The 22,524-nt window shown below is 43.1% G+C and overlaps 1 protein-coding gene across 1 annotated transcript; it reads left to right on the top strand.

The window, feature by feature from the left end:
* The first annotated feature begins 12 nt into the window (after window positions 1-12).
* Window positions 13-14,429, top strand: pitx3 (paired-like homeodomain 3). The gene is made up of 4 exons (XM_078428310.1): window positions 13-46; window positions 3,209-3,349; window positions 11,644-11,849; window positions 13,866-14,429. The coding sequence occupies exons 1-4, from the start codon at window positions 13-15 to the stop codon at window positions 14,427-14,429; spliced, it is 945 nt and encodes a 314-aa protein (XP_078284436.1).
* Window positions 14,430-22,524: the final 8,095 nt, after the last annotated feature.

The raw sequence follows: 22,524 nt of genomic DNA on the forward strand, positions 1-22,524 counted from the left end.
AGAAAGCACTGAATGGGAATAAAACATTACAGAGAAAATGTCCAAGGTGAGCGATAACCACGAAAAAAAGGTCACCTTTGATGTCCATCATTTGTCTGTTTTACTGCTATTAAATTACTAACTGATTATTCAGTCAGTAAATCAACTTCTATTTTCAAATCAAAGTGTACTTCCAAAGACACGATAGAGCAAAGGAGGAGAAGCCTTTCCTTAAAGCTAGATTCTGATGTTCCTGTTTGAACCCTGAAAAGTGTTCACTATCGTCCAACACAACGGTAGGGCGACTGGGACAAGCTCTTTTCTTTTAGTGCATTAAATTAACTCCATACCGCCCAGTAACACGGATAAAGCTCCGACTCGACTTGATATTGAATATTAATGCGACCAAACAGATTGGATAATAAATGTGACTTGGCATTAAATGAAGCTGTTGCTGATCTACATGACCCGACTCCCACCCGCTCCACGCGAAGACAGGCAGTTGCTGAGAAAGGAAATGCGCCTGACAGATGCAATCAGATGCAAATGGGGGCAGAAGAGCTGAAATTATCATCTACAAACATTCCGTCAAAATTCCATCTGCTTCCCTCTATATCTATATCTATCTGTGTATATATAGGGACTGACGAGAAGCCGCCGCATCTTAATAAGTTATGGGACGGCAAATTGACACACATCTTAATCAAATGTTAATCCAAGAAATTAATTCACAGCGCGTTTATGTCTCTCTGTCTTTCTCTCGTTCTCTGTCTCCCCCCCCCCCTTCTCTCCCTCTCTCTCTCCCTCTCTCTCTCTCTCTCTCTCTCTCTCTCTCTCTCTCTCTCTCTCTCTCTCTCTCTCTCTCTCTCTCTCTCTCTCTCTCTCTCTCTCTCTCTCTCCATCTTTCTCTGTCTCTTACATGGAGAATGTTATCAGACTGTATAAAACCATAGATATGTATTTCGTCATAGAGTGAGGTATCTGACTTATGAATTGGAGGATATATTATTTAACGGGCGTGGATTTGATTTTAGCAATTAGCGCGTTAAGCCTGGGCTAAACTTGGGTTATAAACAACACGTTTAGAATCCCTTCTCATTCATTTGCCTGAAGTTAAGGCGCCAGATATGGTGATGTAGAATTTCAGTGCAATAGGCTTTTCTTGAGATTTATTTAAATAACATCAACGTTTGTGCTCGAGATACGAATAGAATGTGCTGATTTTCACAACTGAAAATTGGATCGGAGTTTGGAGGGAAGGGGAAGTGTAGAATCAACATAATTTTGTACCAAAAAACCCCAAAAATAAAACCAGAAAATTCACGTCACCGAAGTTAGGCAGAAGACTGACCATGAAAATAGCAATGGCAAGAGACGAATCTTAACGACTCCAACGGCTCGAAATCGGCCTGAAATTGTGAATATGCAGGAAATAAATCCACGTCTTTGCCTCGCGTTCAGTCTTTAATGGGCCGCATAGCTACGAGTTCGATAAAACTTAATTACGATCTGTTTAGAAGTTAATTAAATGTCCTTGCGTTTGCAATAAAGTTTCACTGAACAGAACAAAGTTGCTGCTGGATACATTGTCAGGGGGAAGGGGGTTAGGGGGTTAGGGCGCATCGTTTGCCTATGTTTCGGACCCCCATAATTCACTAAATGAACCAAAAGTTCCCATGGTTGAAATGCATTGTTTGTAAGTAAAGATAGACACAAAAAGCTGGAGTAATTCAGCGAGACAGGCATCATCACTGGAGAGAAGGAATGGGTGACGTTTCGGGTCGAGATCACTCTCTCCCTCTTTCTCTGTCTGTCTCTGCCCTTCTCTCTGTCTCCCTCGTTCTCTTTCTCTGTATCCCTCTCTCACTCCCCCTCTTTCTCGAAGAAGAGTGAAAACGGATGTTACAAAACCGCGCTCGGATTTATTTAACAAATAACGACGGTATTATAACCATCTTGTTTCGAGGATCTAATGACATTTCCAAACCAGGAACGTGGCGAGATCTCGACCCGAAACGTCACCCATTCCTTCTCTCCAGAGATGCTGCCCGTCTCGTTGAGTTACTCCAGCTTTTTGTGTCTATCTTCGGTTTAAACCAGCATCTGCAGTTCCTTCCTGCACATTGTTTGTAAGTAATGCTTCTCCTCAAACATTGGATCTGCCTGGTGACACCTCCTTGACAGTAGTCTGGGTTTACACCTTGGCAGAAATCACATATATTTGCATCGTTTTTATCACGTCTCGAGCGACATCTCAAAACGCTGTATCGTCAATAACTTGTTTCACGGAATTTATTGTCTAATATATAGACAAACTATAGACATGTGTGCTTAGGAAATAAGATTCGCCGTGGCAAAATAAATAAGTCTCTGCTTTCTTGATAGTCAGTAAAAAAGTGAAATATACACAACTCTCTTCATCAATGTAATTATAGGACCACAATTTATCAAAGTTAATGTCGTATTTAACTGCAAGTAGAATGTGTGTTTGCTCGGATTTTAGTGCAATCGTGTTGTTGTGAAGTGCTGAATAAGATCCAATGAAACCCACATTAGAGTGAACTGTAAGTCCGGGCGTTGCTTGCAGTTTTGTTTTGTTAAGGAAAGATAAATTGAGTTTAAAAAAACACAAAGTGCTGGAGTAACAGCGGTCCAGGTAGCATCTCTGGAGGACATGGAACGGCAATGTTTCGGGTCGGGATCCTTCTTAAGAGTGAGGAAAGTGGTATTTTACTAAAATATCGCAAGACGATTAAGATAGTTTTTATAGACAAGGAGGGCAATCGATTAGTAATTCTCGTCACGATTCGCATAGAATGGGAGACCCATCCAGTTTGAACTTTCAATGAGATGGTGTCTCCGCTGCGAAATCACTGTAAATCGAACGGGAAAGATTAAGATTAAAAAAAGAGTGAAAACGGATGCCACAAAACCGCGCTCGGATTTATATAACAAATAATATTATAACCATCCTGTTTCGAGCATCTAATGACATTTCCAAACCAGGAACTTGGCGTGATGTATGTTATTAACTTTATTTTGAGTTAGAATTTTTTTTAAATGATGAATTCCCAGATGAAGATTGTAGCTGCCCAATCAAAAACAAAATCACAGTTCCAACAAAGGCAGTAAGCCGGCGCAGAGAGAATCACAGAAGGGAGAGTCTTTGTTTAGGTTAGGTTTGCAAATACACGTTGACTTGACTTCACATCGCGTTTTACTTTTGCAGCACAGACGCATCGAATGGAATATAACTTGTCGAGCGGAGTTCTGACCGACTCGGATGCTCCTGATCACAGCCCTATGACTCTTTCGGATTCCGGGACCCCACAAAGAGAAGCCATCTGCAAGGCACACCAGGAGAGCAGCGGTAAGCTGGTCGTTTTCTGACTTGCGAATGGATGCAACTTCTCAGAGGCAAGGTTTGGAAGGGGTGAGGGGAAGAGGGAGGGGGGGGGGGGGGGGGGGAGAAGACGAGAGACGAGCAACTCCATAAAGAAGATGCTAAATCGCAATCAGAGAGGGCGACAATTTGGAAGAAAAATGTGTCTAACAGTCAATGATTGCAATAGAATCAATTATGTTAGATCACGCGACATCTAGTGGTCGTTCGGGCGATGAAGGACCCTCAGTGAAGCAACAAACGGAGGTCCATTGTTCTCAATGAATATTACCAACCCTGCCTGTCACTTCCCCCCCTGACCTACCCCTGACTGCTAAGTTTTAAACAAAGGTTTTGATAATCTAGTCGGGTTGACACAAGGCTGCAATGAGCATTCCCTTCACTCATTCACGTTACAACTAAAAATCAGCAAATTGAAAGAGGAGATTCTGCAGGGTTAGGAGACAGGATGAGCTGGTGCCTTATCACAATATTAATTTAACATCGTGTCACGCTAGGTTTCATGCTACCTAGTCTGGACGCGTCAAAACATCTGTCCGGGGTCAATTTCAGCGCGCCATCACACTCTTGTAATTCACGATTAAGCAGAACGAGAACACCCATGGTTAATTACTTCCGAGCTGGATCACATACTCAGGGAATAAATAGCCCTGAGTGTCCGTATTGAAACTGCTTTTTAATTTGGTCGGCCGCTTGTGAATCGCATTTTGTCAAATAGTAAAACAGGACCTTATTAGTGCAGGTACCATCATTCCTTGATATGTTATGCCAGTGGCCATATCTTTACATTTATTTTGTAAATGCCTGGCACGTAAACTGGGCACGTTTTTCGTGAGCAGTTGACAAGTAACCGTGCAAAGTAGTTTCTTGGACAAATTACTTTGGATTTACCAAAGTTCGTAACGTTAAAAATCGTTTGAAAAAAAGCCACCAAATCGTTTATTCCTATAACAACATAATCGCAACTTGGCAGACATGCATCTGCAGTTGCTTGTGTCTACATCGTAACTATCACGTTATGGATGATAAATATTATTACTGTAACAATATCTGTTATATGATGATACTATTACAGATAAATAGAGATACCTATTGAGCACCGAAACATTTGCAAAGATCAGAATTTTCCGGTCAATCGCCCTTTTATGTACAGAAATATTGATAAATACGCACCGTAACAAAATATATTCGTGTAAATATATTCAATTAAGCGAGAAAGAGTATAAATCGCGGGAGATCTTTGGATAGTTTTGTAGCGAGCATGATTAAATTTATATTGTTACTCGATAATGTAGCAAGGAGGAATGTGGCCGAGATGTGTTTAAACTTGACCCGCGCCACCACCCCCTCCCCCTCCCCCTCCCCCTCCCCCTCCCATCCCCACTCCCGGGAATGGATATGGATAAAGACATCAAATACAAAGTGGGGGTAAATCTCGGTCTAAGTCGCACGAATTCCCCCAAAGAATCTCCAGAACCGCCAAATTAATTGTAACTGCACAGTGCGTTACTCGGTATTATCAGCCTGTCCGCGGGCCTCTCTGGGGGTAATTTCCAGCACGCCAGTGTTGTTTTCGCTCACATGCGTTAATACCGCCAAAGACGAGACTGAAGTGTTTTTTTAACTGGCATGCGGCCCAGCTATAGAACAATGAAATTATTCCATGTACTACACGCTGCAGCTCCGCGGGCCCATGAACTCAATAACATACAATAATTAATAATACAATAAATCAATAATCAGTAACAATGGGTAATCAGACCATAATACAAAAAACCGAAGTCACATTTCCTGACTGGCGATGGTTCATGCTAACAGTTTGCAGCGATATTTCCCCAGGTCGGAAATACATCTGGCTATTTTGTTTACATCCCTAACAATGCAAATTTAAAAAGAAGTCCATGTGCTACTTAAAAAAACACAGCTAAATATTTTGAAACAACTGCACTTCGTTCCGAAGTTCGAACTGGATTCCCATTCAGAACAATTGAGAGCACTCAATCAACGTAATTACGATTTTCCTATAACTGGAAAACTTAAGTTCTTCACTGCCCGGAGAAAGGGTAGATTCTCCTTTTTAAAGAGCCATTGGCGCTGTTTTTCTTGAGCAAATTGGAAGTAAAATAATTGCTGCCCCCTCCTAAAGAGTTCAAAAGTAACATATTCCCAACGTGACCAGTTGGTTTCCACTAAATGAAGGTTAAAGTTTGCAGTGTTTTATAAAATTATATAAACCTCCTTCATATTATCAGTTTATACCGAACACTTGCTTGCGGGGTCTAGCCGAGCGCCTTTTCGTTTTGTCTTGGGGGAATGGTCTCCTGAGTTTGACTGGGGATTAACCAGACTTCGTGAGTAGTATAAAGCATACATTTCAACAAAGATCAAACCGGAGCGGACAATTTCCGCTTGCAAACACAGATAGCACCACATTTTGGATACCCCACCTCCCCCTCCTCTCCCTAATGCCCAGCCGTGAGGTGAGGGGAAATGTGCATATACTGTCCTTCCCGGCTTTTGGAAGGAGGACATTTAATTGAATTGGAACGAGTTGATTAAAAAGGGATTGGCGGCGCCGCGATCTGGCACGCAACGGGATCTCTGTTTAAAAACCATCAAAATATTTACTTTCCAAAAGCTAATCTTTCACTGACAGATCAGTCACATCTTTATTTGTTGGACTTCTGAGCACACACAAAAAAAAAGAAAAGTGAGACGGAAAGAAAACGAAAAGTGCTAAAAAAAACATACAGGGAGTGGGCGTGTATGTAGGGTCTGGGGCCGGGTTACAAGGGGCGGACTGTCACATGTTCCACATTAAATCAATTTTATCAAAGTCCGCCAATCGGCCCTTACGTTTGCGCTGATTTGATGGCTTACTTGTCTTTATTCGTGAATGCCATTTGAAATATTGACCAGTTTACTATATTTGTAAATCAATCAGAGCACGGTAGATAAATAAGACTTGCGTTAACTCCTTTGCATGATTTTTTTTATTCTGGAATTGTGTTGAGGATTTGGGCTGTTTGTGTGTGTGTTTTTGAAAATTGTGTGGACGCGTTGTTAACATTGTTTACATTTATGGACCAGTACTCGAACATTGAAAGCTGCGTAAATATCTATTGTGTACGCCACATTCATGAACGAGTCATACAAATGATAGAAACTGATCACATTATGGATAGAGATGTGCCAATGAATAGTTTAATACAGTTATTTACACGCATTTCACAAAACTGAAACAATGTGGATTATTTTGTAAATATTTTTTTCAATACAGCACATTTTGGTCTCAAATTATCTCTCACGTTTTGGGCACCGCTGCTGATTGATATATTTTTATAAAATGACGCTGAAAAACAGTGACAATGCATACATTCCTACAGAAATGTAAAATGGGATGCAATTATTTGGCACAAAGAAATAGCACCGACAAATTGCTGCGTGTAAAAAAAGGAGAGAATCCTTCGTACGTAATCCTTCCAACGGCTAGATATCAATAAATGTTTATCGAGACGAGTTTTTTAAAGTATCAGAACGTAGGCATGGCTCCAGTAATTGTAGGGAGTTCTTTCATTAATAAACCATATATTCCAACTTTTAAATCCTGATGAATGTGAACAAATTCTTCACTGTAATCATGCTGACCCCTCTGTGAGACATATAGGAGAGGGGCGAGAGAGAGGGAGAGAGAGATAGAGGGAGGGAGGAGGGGGAGGGAGAGAGAGAGAGAGAGTTGAGAGTGGGAGAGAGAGGGGGGAGGAAAAGAGAGAGAGAGAGAGAGAGAGAGAGAGAGAGAGAGAGAGAGAGAGAGAGAGAGAGAGAGAGAGAGAGAGAGAGAGAGAGAGAGAGAGAGAGAGAGAGAGAGAGAGAGAGAGAGAGAAAGAAAGAGAGAAAGAGAGAAAGAGAGAGAATTATTCAGGCATTTCATTACAAATATCGCAGTTATATGCCTTCAGGTCCTAAGAAAAATAATAACTATTCATCTGTTCTGGCTATTCAATGTGCGCTTGCAATCACAAGATTAAAATGCTTTCGTTTACTCCAGTTTGGTAAAGCACCCTGTCTGCAGGGATTTATTTTCAATAATGACAATTTTACACTGAATATCCCTGAGGGATATATTCTTATCGTTTTTAAACGCCGTGTTTATATCTTTGCAATTTTGTTTAATGAACGTTTATTAACGCGGCTCATTCCTGGCACTCGGTGTCATTTGTTCCACAAGTAGCACCCAACGATTAGTCCCAAACACTTCTCTACATAACAGCTTTTATGCGATAATTTATATTAACTGCGTACTATAAATTTTAATTTAATGTGATTATAAATTATGCTGATTATTTTATTCCTCACTTTCAACAAAATTAAACATAAGATAGTAGTCATGTTCACGCGAAGACCAACATGCAAAGTCTGTTGCTGATAGCAGAGGCTGGAACAATTAAACCCGGCCTCTTTTGATCGCACACTGCTACCCGTACTTTATCATTGGCTTCTTGTACATATCAGCTCTCCATGTCACGCTTTCCATGTGGTTTGATAGCCCGTATACATACATCCACCAAGAGGTTGGAATGTGAAGGCTATTATGGAGTATAGTGGTAGCCTCCAGTTTAAGAGAAATGCTCAAAACCAGTCTCGAGAGTGAGTACACACTCACAGACACAGTAGCAAATATTGAACGGGAAGATTTTGCGCCGGCTTGCAAAAATAGTCACAACCCGGGGATATTGGCATTTCGGAATATTTACAAGTGCCCACCCCTCTCCCTCCCTCCCATTCATATACACACACCAAGTATTGTAATTAAGCACCGGGAATATTAACTCGCGCTCTGCTCTCACGTACAGCTAGGTTTCCACCCAAGGTACTCGGATAATTCAACTTGTGGGTCGGGTATTTTTTTTCCAAAGGAAAATAAACGAAATTTGGTGTGCTCACACTTAATTAAAAAATAAAATCATCCATAAAACACATCGAGCCAACGAGGGCGGCGGTCTAGTGTTGGCGAAATTCATGTTTTTTTAAAAATGGAATCAACTCAAGAGATCGCTATCTTTCCAACTTGTAAATGTTTTACGCGGCACCGAGGACTTTCACCATTAATTATTGGGAAGCTAATACACACTGGGAGATTTCGCACCTTTTACTGATAGGGTGTGACTTCTGATGTCATAAAATCCACTTGCCAAAGAGGCTAAGAGCCTATGTTTCTATGTTTTCTATGTTTCTATGTTTAAATTTTAACCAGGACAGGGTCAACTGATCGGCAGGAAGCCCAACCTCCTGCCCTATAATCGGTCGTCATTGACATTCTCCACCACAGACAGAAGTTCATTTTTCTATTGGGTTTCCCACTCCTTAAACGCGACACTGAACGGCCCAGCAGCCGGCACAGATCCAAAGTGTGAACATATCGAGCAGAAGTTTCGTACGTTAATTTTAACTTGACGTGTATACATCCACCTATCCACCCCCGCCCATGTTATTACCAATCGACGTTGATGTACCTGAAGTGCTGTCGAATAACATTTGTTTCCCAAATAAGGCGTATATGTATTTAGTGTTTGCGTACAAGAGCTTCCTTGTATCCGCATGAACGAATTATGTAAAAAACAACACGAGAGGAAGGCAGTTCACCACCTCCTCGCCAATTCAACACTAAATTCTGAACACACTTTTCTCCTCAGGAAGCTTTTAATTCCGTAATATTTTACACTTTGACTTCTGGATTTATAAACCACAAGGATGCCATTAATATATTGCTTGACGACTCTTCTTGGCTCGGGTTAAGAGAGATCTTTATGCATTTACGATCGCTTAACATAAATTAGTATCATTGGCCGCGCACTCAAGGCTACTAATTCCAGTTGATGATATCAGGTCGAGTTTAATGAACTCGTGTGAATGAGTATACGAAGAAATAAGATCAAACCTCACAATGTCGGGCGTTAGACCCAATGCTGCTATGTAAAATTAAATGCTGCATTTCCTCGAATAATTGAACACATTGTAAAGGAGCAAGAGTTACTCGTTGCCCAGGAGAATCTAAACTATGAAGGTTTCTCAGACTCCTGTGTGCCTCCAAAACCTGACTTATAAAATAGTTCTTGAACTCCAGTCGGTGTTGCCTACATTCTCTTTCAATCCCATCCCAGATTCCAAAAAAAAGCTGGTTATTCGGAATTGTCTGCCCTTTTTTCCGACGTGCGTGGTATTTTTTTTGTTTTGTTCGCACGTTGGGGATGTACGGGGGTTCTGACGGGCCTCCCTGTGTCAGTTTACATTCTGCATCACAGGCGGACCCGCCTAGACGTAACTGTCCTCTAAATAAGGAGGGGTCCGAAAGTTAATCTATTGCCCATTTATAACCGCCCAAAAGCTAAGCCTTTAACAAACAAGAGTTAAAGGCAAGGTGACGACCAGGGGGTCTTCATACCTGGTCTTGTGAGCTTGTCTGAGCTGGGGATTTAGCAGCAACTAAATTGATGCTTTCTGTGGGGTCCGGGGATTGGGAGAGGCTTATTGGCTTGGGAAGATATACAGCGCAGGGAGCGTTCTAAGACAAATTGCCCCCCCGGACTGTTTTGGTGGGAGATTAAAAAAACAACTAGATTTGAGATTTATTTGCTTGGTGTTCAGCTCTGCAATGTTATCTAATGTCCACATGCTTCGGGTCCCGAAAGGACAATACGCCGCTCATCTGAGAGATCTGGCTGGTACCACGACCAGTCAATGCCCAGGTAGGCGCTCGATACAATCCTGGATTGAAAACAAAATACGTGTCAAAATCTGTTAAGGAATATTCGATTGTTTATCAAGAGGCCTTCGCCTTCCTCTATGTATCTCTGATTAAATATTCTACCGTGGGAAGGGGAAAGGGGCTCGAGGAGAAAGGTAATTAACGTTTTAACGTTGTTAATCTACTTTAACACGGTGCTCCAAACGACGTCAAGGCGATGTTAAATATTTTTTTAGATATTTAGAAATTACACACCATTCTTGATCTGCTCGGAATGCATCGGTAGACAAAAAAAGGTAAAAACAGCGGCACGTTAGAGGCAATATTTGGGGAAAGAGAAGAAATAATGTCGCTTCTTGGCCGCTGCCCGGGCGTCTTTGCAAAGCAATCCCTTGAACTTGTCGGTTTTACTCGCTCAACTTTAACACGGCAAGATAAAGTTGAGCGTATGTTTTAAAAACAAAATTTTGCAGCGATCAAACTGTGAAAGAACAATTCGAAGTCAGTCCGAAATACAGAATGGAAACAGAATATTGCTGAGAAAAGCGGGGTGGGTAATGATATTTAGTTCAGTTCAGTTTATTGTCACGTGTACCGAGGTACAGTGAAAAGCTTTTGTTATTTATTTACCGTGTGTGTGTGTGTGTGTGTGTGTGCGTGTGAGTGTGTGTGTGTGTGTGTGTGTGTGCGCGCGCGTGTGAGTGTGAGCGTGTGTGTGAGTGTGAGCCTGTGTGTGAGTGTGACCGTGTGTGTGTATGTGTGTGTGTGTGAGTGTGAGCCTGTGTGTGAGTGTGAGTGTGAGCGTGTGTGTGTGAGCGTGTGTGTGAGTGTGAGCCTGTGTGTGTGAGTGTGAGCGTGTGTGTGTGTGTGAGTGTGAGTGTGTGTGAGTGTGAGCCTGTGTGTGTGTGTGTGTGTGTGAGTGTGAGCCTGTGTGTGTGTGTGAGTGTGAGCCTGTGTGTGTGTGAGTGTGAGCGTGTGAGTGTGAGCGTGTGTGTGAGTATGAGCGTGTGTGTGTGTGTGTGTGAGTGTGAGCGTGTGAGTGTGAGCGTGTGTGTGAGTATGAGCGTGTGTGTGTGAGTGTGAGTGTGTGTGTGCGTGTGAGTGTGAGCCTGTGTGTGTGAGTGTGAGCGTGAGCGTGTGTGTGAGTATGAGCGTGTGTGTGTGTGAGTGTGTGTGTGAGTGTGAGCGTGTGTGTGTGAGTGTGTGTGTGTGTGTGAGAGAGTATGAGTGTGTGAGTGTGTGTGTGTGTGTGTGTGTGTGTGTGTGTGTGTGTGTATGTGTGTGTGTGTGTGTGTGTGTGTGTGTGTGTGTGTGTGTGTGTGTGTGTGTGTTTGTGTGTGTCTGTACGAGTGTGAGTGTGTGTGTCTGTTCGAGTGTGAGTGTGATTGCGTTTATCAACAATCCACAAAATAAACAGCAGGATTTATGGAAGTGTTTGAAATATATCTGTTTATAAGGTCGGAGATTTGGGGAAAGAAGTGGAAGATTAATTTCGACCCTTGTATTTACTTTGCAGATAATGAGAAATCGCAGCAAAATCAGACCGACGATTCAGATTCAAAGGACCCAACAATCAAGAAGAAACAGAGACGCCAACGCACACATTTCACAAGCCAACAACTTCAGGAGCTGGAGGCAACTTTTCAAAGAAACCGGTACCCTGATATGTCAACCAGAGAGGAGATCGCTGTGTGGACAAACCTAACGGAGGCACGAGTGCGGGTAAGACCGGAGGTTATTAACTTGAAATGGTCCTTTCTGCCTTGTTAAACATCTGCACCATTTCCCCAGTCTGGTTCGTATCTCCAACTCCTTTTTTTTTAACAGTAAAGGTTGTCTCGAGTGAAGGTCTAATTTCAGGCACAGAATGGAAACTAAACATTTAATTTATTTTGCCATCGCCGCCCAAATTGCAAATTTTGTTCCGTTAAAACTATAATGAGGGTTTCATATCTCACAGAGCCAAATGACTGAAAAAGAGAGCGATCCCAATTAGAACAAGGAATCACAGAGGGGGATTCTGAAGGTGTCGACCCGAAACGTCACCCATTCCTTCTCTCCGGAGATGCTGCCTGACCCGCTGAGTTACTCCAGCATTTTGAGTTTATCCCCAATTAGAACAGCATGCCTGATGCGAAAGACATATCTGATCCCATCGGCAAAAACCGATGCCAACTACACAATGTATTCCACAATCGATCAATTCATCTAGTGATTCATATTGGATCTCAAAACTATTGTCACTAGTTTGAGTTCAAAACAAAATGTAAAACCTAAAGACATTCCATCTTTACACATTACCGAGAAGCACAATTAGAAGCGGAACCCATTATTTTTTGTGATACCTTGTGTCCTGAAAATACATTTTTTCCATATTTCACCAAGTTTCCGTTAATATATCAGACGTTGCATTTGATTTCGAATTCTCAGAGCTGCAGTAATTAAAACCATTGATAATACTGTAAATCGGCATTTGATTTTCTATCTCTATAAACCTAACTCCAGCATGAGAGCCATCAAAAATCCGTTAAGAATGACTGCAAGGTTGAGTAATATACGAATAAGAATCTTCTAATATGATAAAGAATAATATAAGTAAAGCAATAGCCGCGTGAAAGGGAATCTTGTAGCCGTGGATATCTTGTAGGACGTCGATGTTCGTTTTTCTGAAGCATTTACTCATCAATCACAGATATGCAGCTTGGATTAACTGTTTAGATTTGCTGTAAGCAATTAACACCGGGCACGTGTTGTCAGCTATGTGCTTTAAACGAGAGAAGTCCCCCCCCTAGTTTCTTTGTGTTTTGGCTCTGTCTATCTCAGTGGCGGCCAATATGTGAGTGCGAAAGTATTTTTCAGAATTAATATGTTGCAGGAAAACCTCGTGTTAATTCCATGCAAGGAGTCACGTAGTTGAGAAATTACTCGGGTTGCAGCATAATATCACCAGGTTATTTTAACAACCAAGTTGCAAGGCAGATTTGAGTAGAATTAGAGACAGATGCGGGGAGAAGGGAACAGCTACGTTTTGAGGCAGAGAGCTGCGATCAAGGAGCACGAAGGTGACAAACGATTCAATCTTTGCGTGCAAAGGAAATTGGCAAAATTCTTGAAAAGAAAAGAAAATGCAGGGATATAATGTAAGAAGAAAAATGTGGTCCGAATTGTCTGTTCGTTTCTTGATAGGCTCCGTCTTTAATATATGAATTATACATTGTGATTCATTTTCAGTTGGGTTTTATTTTGAAATAGACGCATTTTTTGTTAAAGCATAATAAAATATCGGATAATCTTTAGCAATATGTGGATAGATGAGAGTTGAGATCTGAATCTGAGAGTTAGCCTTTAGTAAAAATTCATTGGGAATAATAATCATCCCTTGGGTAAAACAAGTAAGGATCTGTTTAACGACCACTTGATACAGGAATACACACACAGACACACACGCTCACACACACACACACGCAAACACACACACACACACAAACAAACACACACACAGGCAATCACACACACACATACAACAAACACACACACACACACACACACACACACACAACACGCATATGAACACACATAAACAAACACACACACACAACATACTCACACTCAAACACACACAGCCACACACACACACACACACACACACACACACACACACACACACACACACACACACACACACACACACACACACACCTGGGAAAGGCTGCAGTTAATAACGTATTTCTGTTCTAGGTGTGGTTTAAGAATCGCAGAGCCAAGTGGAGGAAGAGGGAACGCAACCAACAGGCTGAGTTTTGTAAAAATGGCTTTGGCGCGCAGTTTAATGGACTCATGCAGCCTTACGATGATATGTACTCGGGATATTCCTACAACAACTGGGCCACCAAGAGTTTGACGACCAGCTCTCTCTCGGCCAAGAGCTTTCAATTCTTCAACTCGATGAACGTTAGTCCCCTTTCCACGCCGCCCATGTTCTCTCCCCCCAACTCCATCTCCTCAATGACCATGCCGACCTCCATGGTCCCTTCGGCTGTGACTGGGGTGCCCGGGACCAGCCTGAATAATTTAAGCAATCTGAATAATCTCAACGGCCCCTCCCTCAACTCGGCCATGTCTGGTGGCGCCTGTCCTTACGCATCGAATGCTAGTCCATATATGTACCGGGACACCTGTAACTCCAGTCTCGCCAGTCTCAGGCTCAAGGCTAAGCAACACGCCAATTTCGGTTACCCGGGAGTTCAGAACCAAGTGTCCAACCTAAATCCGTGTCAGTATGCTGTGGACAGACCCGTATGAGCCTTATGTCTTTTTAAAAAAAATCGACTAACCTTAAATATGACCATCAACACATACGACCAGCTTCTTGGCAGAGCTGGCTAAAACAATACCCATTCACACGAGAAGACAAAAAATCCCCTTTCATTTGGACCTGTTTCGAAAGCTTTCATGAAAAAGTGTTAGGCACATAACTTGTAGACACATATTTGCTGATCCAGTTAATATACAATCCAAAATATGCATGACCATTACAACTCCGGCTTACAGGTTGTAACGCGGGATATAATGTATATAATGAACTTTTCTTGTTTTCCTTTTTGTATGTGAATTGATTATCTGTATAGTGTTTTAACATGTAAAAATAACGCATGTCCTCTAACAGTATATCTGAGCATTTGGCGCGCCTTGGTTAGATTAGGAACGTACAGAATGACCTGCGGTGAATATTCACTGTTATATACCCTTGCACCCTACATGCTTACATCCTGCATTCATGGCCCACCAGTCGGCGTCATTCCCCTTCAAGAACCAAGATCTTTTATTATCAATCGTGAGGCATTAGACCGAATCCCCTTTAATGCCTCTCCATCCGTGATCTCAGACACCCCCCCCCCCTCCCCTGTAGGCTTTTATAATCATTTTTTTCTGTGGTTTATTTAAATCTGTCGGATTCTCATATGTGTAACGGTGTGCCTTGTCGCTTGAAGCTGACAGCTATATCGCGTTTCTCATTCTAATCTACTGTGCGCAACTTTCTCTAAAAGCCCAAAGTTTACAGTAAAGACAGCTTGATTTGCACTCTGTCTAATGCTTAATAAACAGATTCTGCAATGTCAGTGTACGCTATTTTCTTGCTGGGACCCTTAATTCGTGAAGGATTTTAATAAGAGGCCAAACATATTGCTGGAAATGTCCTGTTAATTTTAGTTCCAACTCATTAACAATGGGAGGAAGAGGGCGCCATATCGTAAAAGTCATCTCTTATGTAACCGCCGCAAAGTTAACTATCGTTCTAATCCCAAAATGAGAAACTGCGAATCCCATGCAAACACCAATCATGCCTGGGGTTTGGATTTTTGTTTTACATTGTTCTGATCTGAAATCACTTCTTACCTGAAACATTAGGAAAGATTTATCTATCTTTCTGAGTCGCCCGCTTTGTTGTCCGCGTTGAAGTGAAATGGGAAATATTGTATGTGTCTTGTGTCTAAACAAACGGAGCAGCTTCAAGCAGTTTGCATTGTTTACTGGAACAATTCAGGAAGTAAGGCCAGCAATCCGCAGCGGATTCCCTCTGCCACAACGTGCCGACGCACTACGTTGAAAGTTACATGAGATAGCTTGCTGAATGAGCTGAGGTCCTAACATGTGACATAAAGGAAGAAGTAGCAAGTGTTAATCTACGCACGAGAACAGCATTTTGTACAGTCGTTGAACTGAGGAAACTTTAAGAGAAGCGTGGCACAGCGGTAAAGGTGCCAGAGACCCGGGTTCGATCCCGACTACGGATGCTGTCTGTACGGCGTTTGTATGTTCTCCCCGTGACCGCGTGGGTATTCTCCCACACTCCAAAGATACTTGGTATAAGTGTAGATTGTCCCTAGTGTGCGCAGGCTTGTGTTAATGTGTGGGTGTCGCTGGTCGATGCTGAGGACTGGGTGGGCTCGCTGTATCGCTAAACTAAACTGAGCCAAATTCTTAGAATCTCAGTCAGCAACCTAATATATGAATACCCCATCTTTGATTGAAACAATGCATTATCCGTTCTATTCATACCTCGATTTTATCATCAGAGCTGTCACAGATCAAATATTACATTTCCCAGAAAACCAACGATATTGCTTTTCGACGATTTCACGATAATTGCTCGTTTAAGGATTTTAATCCTCACCCTATTGCTGAAATATAACCGGGCCAAACTACAAGTTCTTTGACAATCAGGGTGAAGCGTTATACAAGAAAATAAGACACAAAATGCTGGAGTAACTCAGCCGGACACGCAGCATCTTGGGAGAGAAGGAATGGGTGACGTTTCGGGTCGAGACCCTTTTTCAGAGTTACTCCAGCTTTTTGTGTCTATCTTCGGTTGAAACCAGCATCTGCAGTTCCTTCCTATACAAGAAAATAACGTCTTTCTGTTGACATGGTGCCGGAATACCTCAGCGGGTCAGGAAGCATCTGGGGAGGGAATGGGCAAACGGCGTTACAAGTCGGGATCCTTCTATCTAAGTATCAGGAAAGGTCCCGACCCGAAACATCGCCAGTCCATAGATGCTGGATTACTCCAGCGCTTTGTGTTTTATGCTCAGGATTCCAGCACCTGCAGTTTCTTGTGTCAACTGTATTTGGATAGTGGTGTCACATCATAGAAACAAATACTTCCCGTCCAATTAGTTACGACTGAAAGGCGGTGTGAGAAAACGCGGTGTGCTGGTCGGAATTCGACTGATTGCAACGAGGAGGATGATCTGGTTTGTGGCGTGCTTGGCAAGTCCACGGGTCAAAGGTGTGTCTTGTCTGAAGAAGGATCTCGACCCGAAATGTCACCTATACGTGCTTTCCAGAGATGATGCCTGACCTGCTGAGTTACTGCGTCCTTTTGCGTCTTATTTTTGTAAACAGGAATCCGCGGTCCCTCGTCTCAACTTCTTCTAAACGTCCAGCCTTCTTTGAATAATGCCCGAGGATGATTACTCCTGGAGCATCGTTCATCCAAGAGCGAGACCCCACAGAGATGCAGTCCTCCCGCGGCACCGCACCTGACTATCACCCCTTAAGGCGTGCATGTATCGACTGGAAACTACTATATCTGTTCGGGCTCCATACCTGAGGCCATTGTTAAAACTCCACCGTAAAATCGAAGGGCTCGGGTAACTCGGGTCACGCAGCATCGGTATAAGAAACGGACAGGCGACGTTTCTGGTCGGGGCCATACTTCAGCCATTAGAACTAACTCCACCTTCGATTCTTTGCTTTGAAATTTTCAGCATGGAATTGGCCTTTGGTTAACCAGGCAGCGTCCGGTGAAATCTCTAGTCGTTCTTTAAATATTTGGACTGGATAATCCCCCCGAAGTTCAAATTCCTCAACACTTTGATGACCAGCAAAAATATTGTTGCTTCGGCGATAACAACTAATTGAATATGGCATCAGCATCCTTACTTCGGTCATTTAAAGCTTCTCGCCTTGATTGAACGCTCGACCCTGCATCGTCTAGCGGTCTCACAGTGGATATGTTGCACTCCCGGGATCCTTCTGAAATCGGTATCGTTCCTGCGAATGGTGTCACAAAGCCTCTGCAGGTATTCTGTGCCTTTCTGTGCCTTGAGACGGGGGGAGAGCGGGGAAACAGGTCGAATGGAAAAAACAATACTCTGCATTTTTGAGTTTTCTTCACTGTGAAATTCGCTCAAATAAGCGTAACGTCTCAAGCTCCCTGAGTGTCGACTTTTTTTCCCCCTGAACGAAAGCCTTACTTCAGCCAGCGTGAAGGAAGAGTTGAACATGTTGTGGATACGCAGCAGGTCAGTGGAGAGTGAAACAGTGGACTCCCCGTTCAGATCAGTGATAATATACCCAACATTGCCTGCCTGAATCGTTGCTTTGTACCGATCAGACTCACGATCAGACTCACACCCACGGTCTCTTGCTCTCAATTTACACTCCTCTCTTCTTCCTAAGCCCTTTGGTCCTCAAGGCAGCTTAGGCCATTGACAAATGTCAACTCAGTTGTTGGCCGTTCTTTCGAGATCTCCCCAGTTGAGCCCATCCCAAGACATTTCTGCCAGGACATCTCTTCAAATTAAACATCTGGAGGTTTCACTCCAGATTTTCAGCATTTGGAGTTTTTCTGAAAAATAAAGACTTTAGATTTCTGTTTAATTCGCTGCCACTTCTCTTTCGGAATGGACACAAAATGCTGGAGTAACTCAGCGGGACAGACAGCATCTATGGACGAAAGAAATGGGTGACGTTTCTGGTCGAGAACCTTCTTCGATGCATAGTTTTCACGAACTTAAAATATTAACTCTGTTTCTTTCTCCTCGGTGGCTGCCCGACCCGCCGAACGTTTCCAGCATTTTTTGTTTATATTTCTGATTTTCAGCATCTGCAATTTTTTCCCCCCACTTTCAGGCAGAGTGACCCATTTTGCACAGACAGGTGGTGGTGGTGGTTGCAGGTGGTGGGTTATACCGAAGATAGATACAAAATGCTGGTGTAACAGCGGGTCAGGCTGCATCTCTGGATAAAAAGGATGGGTGACGTTTCGGATCGCCCTCTGATTCTCCACTCTCTCACTAGTGGAAACACCCTTTGCACACGCACTCTATCCAGCACTTCACTGTTGGGTAATTTTCAATGGAATGGGAATTCTGGAGCTGCCACAAGCCCCCGAGTTAGACTGCGCCATTGACCAAGGGTCATGCAAAACCAATGTAATAAAATAACTGCAGATGCTGGTACAAATCGAAGGTATTTATTTCACAAAATGCTGGAGTAACTCAGCGGGTCAGGCAGCATCTCGGGAGAGAAGGAATGGGTGACGTTTCGGGTCGGGATCTTTCTTCAGACTGATGTAAAGCTTTGGATTTATTCGTCACATCTCAAGACAGCAACGTGTTCATCCTTTCTGTGCACGAGGGTAGGGTTCCACCCATCATATCTCTGCTACCCCAGCGCAGGCTCGGCGATCGTTTCGCTCAACACGTCCGCTCAGTCCGTCTCAACCAACCTGATCTCCCGGTGGCTCAGCACTTCAACTCCCCCTCCCATTCCCAATCTGACCTTTCTGTCCTGGGCCTCCTCCAATGTCAGAGTGAGGGGCCCAGCGCAAATTGGAGGAACAGCACCTCATATTTCGCTTGGGCAGTTTACACCCCAGCGGTATGAACATTGATTTCTCTAACCATACCTGCTTTCCCTCTCTATCCCCCCCCCCCTTCCCAGTTCTCCCACTAGTCTTCCTTTCTCCGACTACATCCTATCTTTATCCCGCCCCCTCCCATGACATCAGTCTGAAGAAGGGTCTCGACCCGAAACGCCACCCATTCCTTCTCTCCAAAGATGCTGCCTTACCCGCTGAATCACTCCAGCATTTTGTATCTAACTCCAGTTAGGTCCGTTCATCAATCTCCTTTCACATTGCTCGGCATTTTCAGTTTTTTTTTCAAGTATTTCATATATTTATTAAATTCCCTTTGGAAAGTTCTAACTGAATCTGCTTCCACTACCTTTTCTGGCATGCATTCTACATCATAACAGTCTACTGTGTGGAAGTACTGGTTCCCATAGAAGACACGAAACGTCGCCTTCCTGCGTTCTCCTGAGATGCTGCCTGACCCATTGAGCTACTCCAGCACTCTTTTGTAAACCAGCATCTGCAGTTCCTAGTTTCCAAAATGGTTCCCAAGCTGCCTTTGGTTCACTTGCTAATTTGAAAACTTTGTCCTCTGTTGATGGCACTACTGCGGAGATGCTGCCTGTCCCGCTGAGGTACTCCCAGCATTTTGTGTCTACCATTTTAAACCTCTGCATCCATCCTAAAGCGTCGTTGCAACATTGAGCTTATGCCTCACCAGTAATTTGTAAAGGTTTAGCAGTAACGTATTTATTATTGTACTTAGTGTTTTTGTTTAATTGATTGGAGGATATTTTTTCTGGAAAATAAAACATTTTTAAAACGTATAAATAAACCGATTTGTTTATAACGTCTGCGGAAGGTTGAAACGATGCCCCAAGTAGTTTTTGTTTTGATAGGCCGACTGCAGTGCGGGAGTTAACATTGTGTAGTGTCAGACTAATGGCCTCTTTAATTATCGTTGGATATCAGATTCTCTCAGAAGTTCGGGGTCGAATGGAAGTGGAATTCATTCCTGTGACGCGAAGCTTTAAAAAAGGAGTGTAAATTAGCCAATTTGGCTCAGCTTGTACATTGTGACTAAAACGTTTTTTGGAATCGAACTCATCGCTGTAGTTTTGTTTTTACAATGTCCTTGGATTTCTGCTGGATCTGTTGCCAAAAAGCGCACACTGGCTGCAAGAAGCTAACTGTCTGGTTTATATCTCTACATTTGTCAATCCCAACGGGGCCAACGGAAAAGATAGCTGAAGCGAGACCTCACAAGTCAACGGCGAACACAGGGGAGGTGGCATCAGGCTTGTTTGCAATGCGTCTTGCGGGTGAACAGCCGACGGACTGTCTGTGATGTATTGTTAAACCAGTGAAACGCGGCTGATGACTCGAGTCTCAAAGTCATACAGCGTGGAAAAAGGCCCTTCGGCCCAATTTGCCGGCACTGACGAACATGGTGCATCCACCCTCGTCCCACCTGCCTGCGTTTGGCCCATATCCCTCTAAACATGTCCTATCCACCAACACGGCATTTGACTGTAATGCAGCAAGATCTTTTTTAAACAAATATTGTCTCTAAATATCCCAGAGACTGCTATCAGATAACACAAGCTGCTGTTAGATTACACGGAACACTGGACCACAGAACAGTACAGCACGGGAACAGGCCCTTCGGCCCACACCGTGCTGAACTTAATGCCAAGTTAAACGAATCTCCTCTGCCTGGGCGTGATCCATATTCCGCCAGCCCCTGCATATTCATGTGCCGATCTAAAGGTCTCTTAAATGCCATTATGGTATCTGTTTCCAGCATCACCCCTGCAAGCGATTCAGGCGCCCACTACCCTCTGCGTAAAAACATTCGCCCACAGATCTCTTTTAAATTTTGCTCCACTCGCCTTAAAGCTTTTTTTAATCTTGGCTTTCGAACTCGTCGCAGTTTCGGACGTCCGTTTATTCCGTTGTTGACAATCTCTCTGGGACTTGGGATGGAACTGAACCATATCATTCTCCATTTAACTTGACCACTCGCTGAATGATCTCTTTTCCCAAGTTCCCCAAATGCGTTGTCACCGATGTAGTGGCAGTTCATTGGTGATCCAGTCGGTCCACCTTCTCCTTGCAGCCCAAACCCTCCAGGAAGGACCTCGCTTGGCATGAACATGTTAGGCAAGCGTGCTGTATAACTCTACGACCCCCATGACCAAACCATGTCAATCTCTCAGAACGGGTGTCAATCTTGACGCGCACGTACATTGTGACAGAATCCCTGGTCAACAAGCGGGACACATAGTTGGCGATGTTTCGTGTTCACACCCTCGCTTCTCAGAGTATTTTTTTCTACATTATTCCTCTATTTGCGTGGCTTCCCCTTTAACCGGAACACTCCACTTGGCCGCTCTCTACCGCAGGGATTTGCTCCCATATTCTGTAATTGTTTTGAATTTACAGGATAGAAACGGGACCTCTGGTCCACCGAGTTCACGCCGACCATCCGTCATCCGTATCCAATTTCTAGTTAATCCCACTTTCGCATCCCACACACGAGGGGCAATTTTACAGAAGTCAATTCACCCGCAGACCTGCACGTCTTTGGAGGTGTGCTCCTCCGTTCTGCTGGTTACAAAGATTATGAAGTAACCCCCCTAACCACCGTCTCACGCACATGGAATTAGTTCTTCTCTCTACACGGTTTTAAAGACCCATATCAGGTTTACCTCTTAATCTCCAATTTATCCTACCCCCATCCAAAATAAAATCACTCCACAGTTCATTTTTAAAGAAAATGGGCCTTAAGGGGACTGCAAAGAGTTAATAATGTTTGCTACATGCACTCCAGTAGTATATAAGTCTGTATATTTAATTCAAACATCAACGTAAATTGGATTTGACACAAATGTTCACTGCCACCATTTTAATATGGTAGTAAAAACAGACGAGAAACATGTAGGGAGTTTATAATAATGTTGACATAGGTTAGTGAAGGACAGTCTTCTGTTTGAGTGATGTGAACCAACCTGTGCCCTGACAAGGATTACACCAGGCACTTATCTATTCCATCCTACCGTTGACTTATTACTGGAGGAAATTCACACTATGCCACACATTACCATTGCAGGTCGACCTAACTAATTTCAGTGTTTAGTTACAACAGGCAGATTACTTAAACAATCTTAAATATTGTCAGATAATTTATTAACCTGGGGGCTGTAAGTGGAAACAAATGGAAAGTATATTTAGAACAGAAACCCAGAAAAAAAA

The sequence above is a fragment of the Rhinoraja longicauda genome, chromosome 35 (assembly GCF_053455715.1).
Source record: "Rhinoraja longicauda isolate Sanriku21f chromosome 35, sRhiLon1.1, whole genome shotgun sequence".
NCBI lineage: Eukaryota > Metazoa > Chordata > Chondrichthyes > Rajiformes > Arhynchobatidae > Rhinoraja > Rhinoraja longicauda.

Bases quoted from the DNA above. Each gene is read 5' to 3' on its own strand.
- pitx3 (XM_078428310.1), top strand. From the start codon at position 13: ATGGGAATAAAACATTACAGAGAAAATGTCCAAG. The intron at 3,350-11,643 runs GTAAGCTGGTCG...TTTACTTTGCAG, and splicing joins GGCACACCAGGAGAGCAGCG to ATAATGAGAAATCGCAGCAA. The intron at 11,850-13,865 runs GTAAGACCGGAG...TTTCTGTTCTAG, and splicing joins TAACGGAGGCACGAGTGCGG to GTGTGGTTTAAGAATCGCAG.